The sequence below is a fragment of the Metopolophium dirhodum genome, chromosome 1 (assembly GCF_019925205.1).
Source record: "Metopolophium dirhodum isolate CAU chromosome 1, ASM1992520v1, whole genome shotgun sequence".
NCBI classification, from domain to species: Eukaryota; Metazoa; Arthropoda; class Insecta; order Hemiptera; family Aphididae; genus Metopolophium; species Metopolophium dirhodum.
Genome location: NC_083560.1, coordinates 117,803,126 through 117,818,655, shown reverse-complemented (window position 1 = coordinate 117,818,655; position 15,530 = coordinate 117,803,126). Strand labels below are relative to the sequence as shown.

Genomic DNA, 15,530 nt, shown 5'->3' with positions numbered 1-15,530 from the left:
AATCATATTATCTTTTCTACAAACACGAGGTCACGAAGTAGAAAAGTCGTCAAGACTATTTTAGCTTGGTTAAGTAGATTTGACATAGGTTTTTTTTATTTACCTACTTCAGAATCAGTTTAGTATAATATTATTATATATTATTGTATATTATAATATACTATTGTACCTATATTATATTGTAACCTTCACATCTATAAATGTGGTTTTATAAAATATTTTCTCAAGCCTATTATAAGCCTATTATTTAAAAGTCGAATTATTTTACATTATTTGTTATCATTATATTAATTACCTACACTAGTTTAGTCCACATAATAAAAAAATTAAATTATTAAGAATATATCACAATCAATACCCAATATTTTATTGGTAAACATTATACTTAATACACGTGAAAATCGCTGTCAAATTATTCAAACAGCTAAAAATAATGAATTGATAAAACAACTAATCATTATAAAATTTTATTTTATACAAGTTAAAAGTTTACTACCTATTATGTACCATTAACATTTCTAAGAAAACAACCATTTTTCATATAGTTAATATTTTAATTATTTAATAGTATTATAATTTATAATAGATAGTTCAAATATAATTGGCCTATTACATTAGGTAATTGTATATTACTACCAAACAGTCTCTTTCAAGGACCGTCGTATTTTAGTCTATGCAATTTTAAACGGTAAACGGAGACTGGAGAGAATGCATTGGTTTTACAATACCTAGTGTGTTTTTTGTGTACGTATAGAAGCAATAAAAATGGTTGTGTTAAAACCATTCTACTTTGAGTGTTATTTCTGGTAGAAAATGTTCAAGTTGGCACTTTGGTTCTTTACTAAATTCTAAATAACTATTCAAAATAATCTATAAACCCAAATCAAAAAACTCCATATAGTAGGTTTTGGGTGTACTTTGTCATTGAATAGGTCACTCGTCACTGTATAATGAATGTATTAAATTTGAATTCATTGATAAATTATAATACGAAAGATGATTATTAGCTGTCAGCTTACATTTGTAATGATACTTTAATATACATATATTTTATACATTATACCGATATAAATAGTTATAGTTATAATTTATAAGAAACTTTTAAAATTATAACAAAAAACTTATTTCTATATCAATACTTAATTCTTTACGATTTGTCTTCGAGCACGAAAATACAAAAATATAAATAAAACAGTTTTTATAGAGAAAAATGATTCAATTTAGAGACAGTGATTTCTGGGATCAAATCGCATCTCGTTAGTTTATTGGGGGTCAAAAGTAAAAATTTAACACATTTTAAGCCTGAGTTAGTGAGAATTAATTTCGTTTTTTTTGGTAATTAATAATTAAAACTAATTAAAAAATGTAAAATTCAGAGACTTAAGTTATTCATCAAGTATTTTTAAGTAATAGCATTTTCTGGACGTGATACGAATTCCAATATATTTTGTGGTATTTACTATTTATACACATTTTAAATTTCATTTTATTTTCGATTTATGCATGATAACATTTTTGTTTGTGAATAAAAAAAATTGTAAATTTAGTATAATATGGTGACTATATATATAATATAACCTCATAAGTTTCTCTTACCAACACTAAAAAACATTAAAATAACAGTTACAAATTTGTTTATATGCTATTAAATAATAAAAAATTTAACTCAAAAAATCAATAACTTTTTTTTACCCTAATTAATAGAATATAGTTTAACTAGGATAACGATACCACTAAAATACGTTTGTGACTATTCGTTCGCTAGTCACGATGATTTTTGACATTTTGTGTGACGTTACGGATTCATTCGCCGCGGCGGCGGCCATAAATTATACACGGCAATATTTATCCGTTTTTGGTTTAACGTAAAATGCTGTTAATTAACTAATTTTTTTTCGAATGAACTAATTAAATGTATTTAAGATTACCTCATACACTTTTCATTTGTATAATTATATCACATTTTGGTTTACTAATACTTTTTACACACCAAGATGTATTTTTAAAATCTAATCAAAACATTCTTTATAAATTTAAAATTATAACAAATAAAATGTTTCTCATCTAATTGGGTAATTTACTTCCATTTTTGAATCCAACATAAACCCCATTCATTTCTGGATATTTGTCTCTAATAGTTTTTACAACACAGGCTGGAATAACAACTCGTACACCTGATAACAGTAAGTCTTATAAATAAATACTTTTGGTACCTATATAAAATAAATGTATGATAATATTACCTTTTCCCACGAATTAATCCAATGAATATATTATTGTGTGTAGCAAATGAACCTCCATGAACTATTTGATAAAACTGACATACTAAGTAATTTTTTTTTTAGATTTATCATTTGTTTTTAGAATAATTTGACGACGTGTAATGTTTAGTATGTCTGTGTCTAAAATAATTTTTTTAAACAAATCACTCTCTGTTGTACACTTATTTCAAGATCGTTAAAATGTAACTTTTTCAAATTCAGCACAACAAACACACTCAACATCGTTATTTAAAATGCAACATTTTTCGCACATACACCAATTATTTATGTTAGTCACTTATGATCGTCCATTAACATAAATTTCTAAAAATGAATAATTCAAATATCGTGGTTGGATATCTGTTTCCAGATCATCCACTGTTGGTTCAAAATTGTATGGTTGAAGGGCCATTAAAAATATATATTATATTAGATCGTGTAACTAAATTGTGCACTACAATCAATAATAAAAAGGACCACATTAACATTTCATACTGACACTGTGACACTTTACTAACTAAAGGATATTAATATTATTATAATCATAAAGATATTTATAACGTACATGTCCCCAGCCCAACCCAATAAAATTTTAACATTTTTTTCAACTCAACATTTAGCAGTCAATTAGCAACAATTTGCAAGCCTTTAGTTGAATCATAAAATAAAAAAAACCAAGGGTGGGGCTGGGGACATGTGTCTCCCGCCCCACCCATATCATCGAAAACACATTTTTAAATTTTTCTTGAACCATCATTTAGCAGCCAATTAGCAACGATTTGCAAGATCGTTGTCGAAATTTGCAAACCAATATTTCGTCTGTTATACGCAATTCCGAAATTTGCACATGTCACCAGCCCCACCCCGTACCGATATAATGCGATTTTTGACTTGCTATTCATGTCAACATTTAGCAGCCATTTAGAAACGATTTTCAAGCTAGTTGTCAAAATTTGCAAACCAATATTTCATCTGTTATACGCATTTCCGAAATTTGCACATGTCGCCAGCCCCACCACGTACCGATATAATGCGATTTTTCACTTGCTATTAGTGTCAACATTTAGCAGCCATTTAGCAACGATTTGCAAATTAGTTGTCTAACTACGACTAAGACTATATTCTTATGAAAAATAACCATCGATAAAATCATATAAAATTAAAAATTAACTTATAAACAGTTATGACAGTGGTGTATTATAATACTATAATTGTTATTATTTTATTAATATTAGACCGAAATGTGATATAATTATACAAATAGAAAGATTATGAGGTACTCTCAAACACATTTGGTTAGGTTATTCGAAAAACAATAAGTTCATTACCAGTTACTTTACGTTAAACCAAAAAATGGATAAATATTGCTGTGCGTTATGTATGGCCGCCGCCGCCGCGAATGAATCCGTGACGTCACGCGCAAGCACGCGCAAGCCCGTAACTAGCGAAAGGATAGTCACAAACGAATTTTAGAGGTATAATTTTTTTGGTCATAGTATGTACTATAATTTAAGTTTAAGACAATTTTTTGAGTTGGATGATCCTTAAATGTTTATACATTTGTAATTGAAACGAAATTATGTAAATTAGTTAAAATGGGTGCATTACGTTGGCAGGTAAGGAATGGTACTAAAAACTGGTACCAAAATTTGTTTTATAATTTGTACTAATTTGTTATATGTATATGAGTATAAGTACTTAAAATAAATAGTAAAAGTGTAAAACAGTATGAATAATATGATATTTATGAATACCTACTTTAAATTTTTTCAAACCCCCCCCCCCCCCCTCAGAATTGTTTTCCTGCGTTTGTCACTGGTGGACACAGGTTAGGTTGGACACAGGACCAAAAAATCTAAAAAGCGGGTAAGTGGATGTCACTCTGCTGTACAGTAGGTTACAAGTGGGTCATTGTATAATGGATTGTATTAAACTTGAATTCAATGATATAATATCATTGTATAAGAAAAACGATTCTGAGCGGAGACGGTTTACAGTCTGGATATTTTATATTGTTATTATTTATTATATCATGTAAGTTGAATTAATATTATAATATTATAATTTTTTATTCGTTTCTATGGTGATAACCAGGGCTTGTAAGTTCATGCATTTGCATATCAATCTTGCTAAGTTGTATTTTATATGCTAGATGACATAGAAATCTATTTCAAGGTACCACGGTTAAATATGTGAAATCTTATTTTGCATGTTTTTGCATATTTAGAGGTTTTTTGCCTATTTGGCATATTTATGCATACTTCTACTTTATCGGGCATATTATACAATATTCTATTAGCATCTATCAAAAATGCAAATGAAAAATATGTATAAAATTAAAAATAGAAATTGTACTATCTTTCCTTTTCTTATCTTCTTGATACTCGTACATTTAACAATAGTTTCTTGGAATTTGGAGAGTGAATTAGTCCGGATTACACTATGCGTTTTGTCGATTGCCGATAATACGCAACCCATCGGTAAACGACCACGACATCCATAATTAACATTAAACCACGTTATTGGGGCCAGACTAGACCGATTCTTCGAACCGTCCTTTTATTCTAACTGGAGACTGTTTCAGTCGTTATTTTCAGTAGAGATGGTAAACTGCGATTTTTTTCAGTAGCAGTAACAGTTGCTACTGCTATTAAAAAAGTAGCAGTGAAAATAGCAGTGACTGCTACTTCATGTTCTTGAATAAAAATTGTCAGTTCTACTTTAAAACCATTGTGAAAAAATAGCAGTAAGTAGCAAGTACTTGCAGTAGCAGCTACTATACTGCTCATTTCCTTATCAGTTTATTGTCATGAAATCGATAATACTATTCTGTGATAGCAGCTTTACCACGGAATTCAAAGGACTTCATTATATATTATTATAGCTTACAATTTATATTATTATAAAATTGAAAACATTGAAAAAATGTCATGTGTATCCCACTCATAAACCCCCCCTCCCCCCATACACTGTCAAAACTAAAGTTATTGTTATTTATATATACAATCTATTGCCCATTAATATGAAAAGCAGGAATTCGCATGTTTAAAACATGTTACTACTTGTACATATAAATTCACCATTACGATGGGGTACTACATTTTATAATCAATAATCATTAATCTGTTGGTGTTGAAGATCGAGGCAGAACAATATAAGTTTGTCTTCTGTACTCCCTTTGTTTTTTCACAAATTATATATTAAGTTTTTTAATTACATTAAAATGAGTAAAGATAGAAGATCAAGTGATATTTTTTCTTTCAGGTCCACTCAGACAATATGGTTACCCACCCTTTCGAATATAGCCCCCCCCCCAGACTTAAGGAGACTATCACACACCACAAAGATATTACATAAGCTAAAAAGCCTGCTACCAGTTTTGCCACTACAAATTGACATCCTCGAACATCCGCCATTACGCCTTAAGTCTAGAGCTCCCATATGGCATGCAGAAACTCAAAGCGAATCAGTTGAGTACCTATGGACGAGACGCTGGGAACAGTCAGAACCCCGTAATAAAGACCTGATCAAAGAACCATTTAAATATAAGTACCATTTAAATAAAAGTCCCTGGCTGGGATGGCACAAGGGCTACATGGACAACGCTTAATCGAATAAGAACGGAACAAGGAAGATGCAACTACCTACTTCACAAATGGGGAATGATAGACTCTCCACTTTGCGAATGTGGAGAAACGCAGACAATCAAACATATGGTTGAGACGTGCCCCATTACAATGTTCAAAAAAGGATTAACAAAAATACACGAGGGTGGACCAACAGCAATAAAATGGCTTGAAGAACTAAATATTCGTCTGTGATTTTTATTGCTATTAGTATTGATGTTATTATAATTTATTATAATTTACTATACCTACTATAACCTACCATACTAACATTTTATATATTTTATTACTTGTTTTTAAATAGTTGACTAGTTATCTTAAGTATCATATTTATTTATTTGTTTTAATTTTACTAACTTTATCTATAACATTTCCCACGTTATCTAAAGTCGAATATGTCATATGCAAATAATAATAAGTGATATTTGGCAACATTTCACAAAAATTGACTCTATCCTAGCTAAATGTGATATTTGTAAAAAAAAGTATTCTTACAAAACTAGTGTGACAAATTTAAAAAAACATTTACACCATGCACATTTATTGCATTCATTTTCAAATTCTTCAGAGGTATGTTCTATAAAATAATCATAATATTTAGTAGTCATTTTTGCATAAAAATTTAACTGTTGACTTTAATATAAATTAAAATATAATTTTCAATTAAATAACAATAAAATTAGGCTTTATCATATTTTATTTTTTATGTACAGGATAATGGTAACGTAGATAATCCATCGTCTGTTACACAAATAGTTAATGCTGAAAGTATAGTTGTGGAAAAAAATAAGAGTAGTAATAGTTGTCAGGAAACTGTAGAAAATGAAATACCAATTTTGAAAACAAATCCATTTAAACGTAAACAGCTAGCTATAACAAATTATATTCCAAAAAAAAATGTCTGTAGACGGTCAAAAGAAGATTGATAATGCTTTTATAAAACTTTTTACCAAGGACTTGCAACCCTTTAGTGTAGTAGATTATATAGGTTTTAAAGAATTTGTGAATTTATTGAACCCTAGCTATAAAATTCCTAACCGACATGCCATTTCAAAAACACTAATTCCAGCGGCATATGAAAAATGTTTTAATGAAGTCAAAGAGATTATATCCAATGACCTAGAAATGGCTTGCATGACAACTGATTGTTGGACTTCGCGGAACACAGAGAGTTACATAGCAATAACTGTACATTTTCTAGATTCTAGTTTTGTTTTAAAATCTTTACTATTAAGTTGTCATTCTTTTAGCGAAAGTCACACAAGTCAACATCTCAGTGAACAAATAAATACAACTTTAAATACATGGAACTTAAAAAATAAAATAGTCTTAGCTGTATCCGACAATGCTTATAATGTACAAAATGCTTTGTCAACATTACAGTTGAAACATTTTGGTTGCTTCGCGCATACTCTTAATTTGATTGTTCAATCTGCAATAAATAAAGAATCTGAGCTTATTAATTAAGTTAAGAGTATTTGTACACATTTCCATAAAAGTACAACTGCTAATAGTAAACTTATGACTTACCAAAAGAATAATGGAATTAAGGAACCAAAAAAAATGCTGCAAGACGTTTCTACACGCTGGAATTCCACATTCTATATGCTGGAACGTTTCGTGGAATTGGAAACATCTGTAAGAGGTACAATAGGACTGTTAGACAAAGCTCCAAATGGTTTAAATCCAAATGAATGGGCAGTTATAAAAGAATTTTGCAAAGTCTTACAGCCGTTCGAAGAAGCTACAAGAGCAGTTAGTGGTGATCAATATATTACTGCATCAATGGTAATTGTAATTGCTCAAGGCTTACAAGATGTCTGCCAACAATTAAAACATCAATATTATTCCATTCAAACCGAAGGTTTAATTAACAATTTAATTAATGGAATGAAAGACAGGCAAAATTGGGGAAACCTTCAAAAGAGTATGACACTTTCTAGGTGTACTTTTCTTGATCTGAGATTAAAAAACATTCCATTTATTCACAATGAATCTATGAAAACTTCTGTCCAAAATAGTTTAGTGGAGCTTACAGCAAATATTATTTCTTTAGCTAGATCAGAAACAGAATGTACATTACAACCTGAACAGTCTACTTCTTTCCAGTCAAGTGCATCAGTATCCGATGAAAAATCGTTTTCAATTTGGGAAACGATTGATAAAAGAGTTTCCGAAGTCCAGCCTGCCATAAGAACATCAACCGCACGGGCTATAGTTGAGGTTCAACGATATCTTGAAGAGCCGATCTTAAAAAGAAATGGCAACCCATTAGAATGGTGGCAAGAGCATAAATATAATTATCCTTACCTAAGTATATTGGCTAGGAAGACATTGTGTTGCTTAGGATCATCAGTACCTTGCGAGCGGGTTTTTTCAAAAGCAGGTTTGATCATAACAGATCGTCGTTGTCGATTAAAATCAAAAAAAGCTGAAATGCTATTTTTTTGAATCAAAATTCTTGATTTATTAATAAATAATAAGATGTACCTATTGTAATTATTTTTAGATTGTAGCTAGTATATTATAAACTATAACTAATAAGTACCAATATAGATATTTGGGAAGGTAATATAATTATTAAACTTACTATAATATTGTACTTCACCCAAGCAGTATTTCATTTTCAATGGATTTTTCAGTGTAGGTATTTAATTCTCCAGGTATTTATTTATTTTTTTATCTATTATAAAATATATAATTACAATGTATTGTTTTAAAAGTGTCGATGTGATTGTTTAATATTGTTTGATATTTTAACAGTGATAACAATATTATGAAATTCATTTCGCAATATGACCATTATTAAGGCGATAAAAGTAGCAAAAGTAGCAGTCACTGTTATCTTCATATTGGAGTAGCAGTCTGTGACTGCTATTATGAAATCACCTTTGAAAAATCACTGCTACTGCTACCTCATGCCATCACTATTATTTTGACGTGTGTGCGTGTATGTTCGTTTCGTTAAATCCAACAATAATATTTTATATTATCCAACATGCCGAAAGAAAAACCGTGTTCGGCCTTTAAACGAAAGCAATTAGTTACTGATTTTGGTGAAAATATATTCTCAACCGACAGTAAAATATTCTTTTGTACGGTTTGTGAAATAAAAGTAGCGAGTCAAAAACGCTTTAGTATTGTGCAGCATATTAATACTGAAAAACACAAAGCATCACTTATTCGATTTCAAAAAAATAATGAGCGGAAAAATTTGCAACAACTTATGCTTACAACTTCAAAAAAGTCAGACTTTAATCTAGATTTATGCAGAGCTATGTTGGCAGCAAACATTCCGTTAAACAAGCTGGCCAATCCACAGTTTAAAAGTTTTCTTGCCAAGTATACTGGACAAAATATTCCTGTCGAATCTACATTGCGGATTGGATATATTGATGACTGCTACACCGAGAAAATGAATGAAATCAAAAAACTTATCAATGGGGAAAAAATATGGATTTCAATGGACGAAACGACTGACATCGAAGGAAGGTATATAGTCAACACAATTATTGGTATTCTGTCACACGATGGCCCCGGTGAAATATTTTTAATTAATGTTGAAGAACTTGATAAAACAAACCACAGCACTATATTTTGTAAAGCGTTTGACAGATCATTGTTCTTAATTTGGCCTGAAGGGTTACATTATAATGACGTTCTGTTGTTTTTAACAGACGCAGCGCCTTATATGAAGAAAGCAGCACGTCATTTACAAGTATTTTACACTAAAATGGTGCATGTAACGTGTCTTGCGCATGCAGTACACCGAGTAGCAGAAGACATTCGTTCACAATTTCCTGTTGTTGATGATTTAGTGGCTAATGTGAAACAAATTTTCCGCAAATCCCCACATCGCTTACAAATATTCAAAACACTTGAACCTGATTTAGCATTACCACCAGAACCAATTCTAACTCGCTGCGGAACATGGATTTCGGCAGCTAAATATTATTGTGAACATTTTGAGTCAATGTTGTCGAATCATTTGATTCAAATGATAGCGTAGCAATTAAAAAAGCTCAAGATGTATTGAAATCTCAAACGCTGCAAGCAAATTTGATTTATATCAAATCGAACTTTGAATGTTTACCAATAGCCATAAAACAACTTCAAGAGCAAAAATTATCATTGTTTGATTCAATTAAAATAACCGAAACGATAAGTGGCATAGTTAAGAAACTTCAAGGACAACATAGTGACAGTATTAAAATTTGTAGCCGGCTACAAAATGATTTGCTAAATTTCCAAAATATTATCCGGTGAAGAGGAAAGTATGACAAATCTAGGACTACCCGAAGACATGACCCTTGATGATTTTTCGTATTTTAAATGAGGGGCGACAATGCAAAACGTGCTATTGCCAAAAATATCAAAATTGAGTTATACATCATTTCTGATAGTAAAAACCACGCGGAATCGAATGGCGTGTTCAGATTTGACCAAAACGTACTATTTCCAGTGCATATTTGATCATAAAGTTTCATGATTTCTGCATAACGAACCATTTCCATCGCTAAAATCGTTTCAAAAAGAACTATTTCCAAATTACATCAAAACGTACTATTTCCCATGCTATTTAGTGTAAATTTAATAATTATTAAAGCAAAACGTACTATTTTTTAAATTATGTGCAGAACGTACTATTTCCAGATTGAAGCAAAACGTTATATTTCCCATGTTAAAATGTAGCTATACTAAATTAATTATTTGCAAAACGTACTATTTCCAAGAGTAAAAGGTGAAGTTAACATTTCAATTTGAATTAATTATTCTTTAATTATTTCATGGTGATATAATATGGGACTACATTATTTTATTTTATTTACTAGTTGGTGCAACTGAAAAAATTCAGTATAAGTCTTGGTGTTGAATGTTATCACAAATTATTTCCCTCCAAAAGTTTGTATGATGACTATCATAGTATTATGATAATACAATTCATCTACTGTTCTCTCATTCTCTGTACTGGTTCATTGTTATTTGTTTTAATTACCTACTAATAATTGCATGTACATTTTACGAGACATTTTATTAATGTTTTATTAGTAGGTATTTAAAATGTTCAACTCTAGAACCATTAAAATGGCCGCATGTGGTTTAAACAAAAATAAAAATGATACTCAAACTAGTCAAACTGAAGAAGAAATGGATATTAATGAATCCATTAAAAAAGTTTCAAGGTGGTTAGAGGTATGAAAAAATTAATTTATTGGTTTACAACTTTATTTATGTAAGACTTTTAATTATTATATTGTTAAATCATTGAACAGTAGGTAAATAATGTATACTTATGTATTACTGTGATACCTAATAATTTGTAGGAATACCTATTTTAAAAAATAAAATAATTATATAATATTTTAATTATTCTATTAAATTGATTTCATAATAGATGAATTATATAATAGAATATTATGCAGAATAAATTGAAAAATAGTTAAATTCATAATAAATGTATGCTGGGAATTACTTTAAATACTATTTAATAATAAAAATACCTAGTTCTTTTGATTTTGTATCATAGCTGTTATGTTTTATTTTATTTATATTATTATTTACTATAACTTACTATGGTTGGTCCAATTTATCAAATAATTAAGATTATGCTATAAAATTTAACTAAAATCTATTGAATTCTATATATTTTTATTATTAGGGTAGAAAATTTAAATTATATAATATATTGTTATTGGTAAACCTAAATATCTAATAGATTATATTTACAATTAAAATCTTTAAGTATTATAATAATAATTCTAATACAATATTATTTGTATTAATTTTTTTTTTACACATTAAATATTAAGTTAATATATTATATTTAAAGAAATATATTTAATATTATAATAATAACTAAATTTAGGAAACTGCTGATTTGAACTATTCTGTACCAAACCTAAATATTGAAGACATGGATGTTGAAATAATTACAGATGTACTGCCTCTAAATATTGAAGAAAAAATAGTAAATAATACAATATTGATTGAGATCTCTAATGAAACAAATACATCATGCATGAATACAGAACTGTTTCAAAATAATAATAACATTACCACTAAAGATGCTGAGACTGATTTTAGACCATTAAATTTATATACAGAAAGAATATTAACTAATCAAATATTAATTGAACCAAATACATCAACAGTTGATGCTAATTTGATTTTAGAAACTACTGATTTTCTTCCTTTGATGGAATCAGTATCAAATGTATCAATAAATAATGATCCAGAATATATTGATCCTATAACTGAAACTAATGGAGGTAGAAAGAGAAAAATTCAAAATAAAAGAAAAGAAAAACAATTACAAAGAAATATTATACCAAGAGAATTGGAATTAAAATGTAATCATACTGAAATGATAAAGAAAAATGTATGTAGAGTTAGTGAACTATCAGAAGAAGACTTGACTGATTTTAAACATAATTTGTGTAAATTAACTACAAAAATTGAACAGGATAAATTTCTAATTACAATGATGACTGTAAGTGATGTCAAACGAACTGACCGTAAAAAAACTAATAGATCTCATCGTATGGTTGTGAAATACTTTATACCACAAATAAGAGGTAATTTAATACCAGTTTGTCTTGATGCATTTTCTTCTGTTACATCAATAACTAGAAGACGATTAAATATAATAAGTAAAACATTCAAACAAAATCATTCTAGTCCTACTGAAAAAAGAGGTGGTATTCGTGTTGATTTAATTCAAGATGAAATAACAGATTTAATAAAAGAACATATTAAAGCGTTCAAATGCAGAAAAAGTCATCATACACGTAAGGATACTGGCCGAAGCTATTTACCACCTACATATTCTATTAAGTATATGTGGGAAAATTGGTATGAGAAAAGAAAATTAGAAAAAAAACAAACTGCTTCTTTGAGCAAATATCAGAAAATATTTACTACAAAGTTTAACATAAGTTTTGGACATCCACGCCAAGACACCTGCAGTTATTGTATGGAACAAAAAATTAAATTCAAACTGAAGAAGATATTGACAAAAAATGTGAGTTAATGTTAGAATTAACCTTACATAAGAGAAAAGCTAAGCGTTTTTTTGAACTATTAAAAACAGAAACTCCTGGGGAAATATCTTGCTCATTTGATATGATGCAAACCCAACCTTTACCAAAGTTGTCTGTGACTGATGTATTTTACAGTCGCCAAGTCTGGCTTTATAATTTGACATTTATTATATCTGATTCAAATCAAAAACCAGAAAACTGCATTTTGTACTCATGGAATGAAACTGAAAGTGGACGTGGCCCAAATGATGTTTGTTCAGCACTGATACATTTTTTGGAATCATTGGAAAATCGATTAAAAACAAGTGAATCACCACCTACTATATTAAATTTATTTTCAGATTCTTGCTCAGGCCAAAATAAAAACCAATTTACAATGATTACATTGTTGTATTACATAAATTACAAAGCAACTGTATTTACTCAAATCAATCATATATTTCCTGTAAGGGGACACAGTTATATGCCACCCGACCGAGTCTTTGGTCGAATAGAACAGGTTTTAAGAAAAAAGGAAACTATTCTGTCACCAAATCAGTATTTTGAAATTTTTAAGAACTTTTGCACTGTTAATGCATATGGTAAAGATTTTAAAATATATGACATTAAAAGTGCAGTCAAAACAGTTGTTAAGACTAAAATAGATTTTAAATCTACTGAGCAAAAGGTGTATTCTTATTTAAAAGGCAAAAATTCAAGTATTAGGGTTTCCAAAACCTATGCTGGAGCTTATGAAGAATTTGAAGTTATTAAAAGACATTCTGATATAAGTAAATTATTCAATAATATAAAAATCTTACCAAAAACAAATTATGTCAAACTCCCAAAGCAAAATGATGTCAAAAAACTTTTAAAATTTTTCACAATACCAGAAGACGCTCAAGAATTTTATGAAGACATTTTTTATAATAATGATGATCCTTCAGATGAAGATATTCATTATTATGAAGAGGATAATGAATAAATTCAAAATAATGTGTCGATTCTCCCATACTATGTTATTTTATTCAAATTCATTTGGTGTTATTATTAAAGAGAATATACTATGCTTAATAATAAGTTGTTTTTATTTTATTAATTTATTATTTTGTTTTTATTTTTATAATGTACTATGAATTTTTTTTTAATATGTATAAAATAAGTTAAATTTATTGATATTTGTTTTAATTTCATATATTTAATAACAAATTTAATTTTACCTATAGTAAAACCATATACTATGTTATTTTATTCAAACTCATTGATGTTATTATTTAAGGGAAAATACTATGCTTAATAATAAGTTATTTTTATTTTATTAAATTATTATTTGTTTTTATTTGTATAATGTACTATGAATTTGTTTTTCTAATATACCTATATACCTAAAATAGGCTTTTTTTGTTTATATTTTGTGATAAAATAATACTAGAAAAAGACTAGTTTTTAAGAGCAAAGACTGCAAACTAAAAAATTGTTATGAATAAAAATGTTATTTTGTTTTAAAAAAAGGTGTTATTGTTAATAAAAAAGTAAATAAACTATGTTAAAATTAAAGTATCTAATACCTATGTGTTATTTTTATTTTTATTTGTATGATTATGGACTTTGTTTTTAATGATTATAAAATAAGGTTTTATTATTTATAAATATAATACAAAACATTGTAGCAATTTACCAGTAAAAAAAAAAAGTATGGAGTATATTTGGTTTTTTCATGAAATAGTTGATTATGAAAAATAAAATTCTAGGTCGTTTTGTTAAAAAAAATAGCTAATAAAAAATATATCTAACTACCTTTAATCTTTAAATTATATCAAAATGTACTATTTAATGGAAATAGTACGTTATGATGAAATATGGCCAAAACGTACTATTTCCATTGAATTTTGACAAAACGAACTAAGTGGTGGAAATAGTACATTTTGGCACGATTCACTTTATGAAATGACGTTTAAATTTACCAAAACTTAAATTTAAATATAAAAAAATATCATAAGTAGGTTCAGTTTTTTTTTATGTAATTTTTGAATACTTAAGGTTTTTACTATGATTTTTTGATAAGCTACTATAGAAAATCAATGTTTCTGGAAAAAACAAAAAATGGAAATAGTACGTTTTGCATTGTCGCCCCTCAAATATGCACCAATCACCTCTACTGACGTTGAAAGGTCATTTTCAAAATACAAAAATTTAGTCACAGATAACCGTCGTTCATTAAAGCTTGACAACATTAAAAAATCGCTGATAGTACAATGTAATTTCTAAGGTAAATATACATTTTGTAATTAAGTTATTAATGTTATTTCAGTATTAATGAATACATTTGTTTTAAAAGTTTCAGATTTAAAATGAATAACTGACAATAACGTACATTATACACAGTTCATGAAGGCTCAGGAATAGTATTAAATAGTATTTAAAATCTATTTTTTTTACTATATGTTGAAATTGAAGCACTCCTTCTGGTAAAGATTTTGTATACAGGAATACAGGATATAAAAAAAATAAACACCATTGTAAAACCACTAGCTTCCTCGCTCCGCTCAGAATCTAAAATAATGATAATACATTTTAATCTTAACAAAGTCCCGCGCGTCTGTCTGTATGCTTGGATCTTTAAA

At 28.4% G+C, this 15,530-nt stretch overlaps 1 protein-coding gene across 1 annotated transcript; it reads left to right on the top strand.

Moving 5' to 3' along the window:
- Nucleotides 1-7,408: 7,408 nt before the first annotated feature.
- Nucleotides 7,409-8,338, top strand: LOC132953564 (zinc finger BED domain-containing protein 4-like). The gene has a single exon (XM_061025955.1). The coding sequence runs from the start codon at nucleotides 7,409-7,411 to the stop codon at nucleotides 8,336-8,338; it is 930 nt and encodes a 309-aa protein (XP_060881938.1).
- The last annotated feature ends 7,192 nt before the right edge of the window (nucleotides 8,339-15,530 follow it).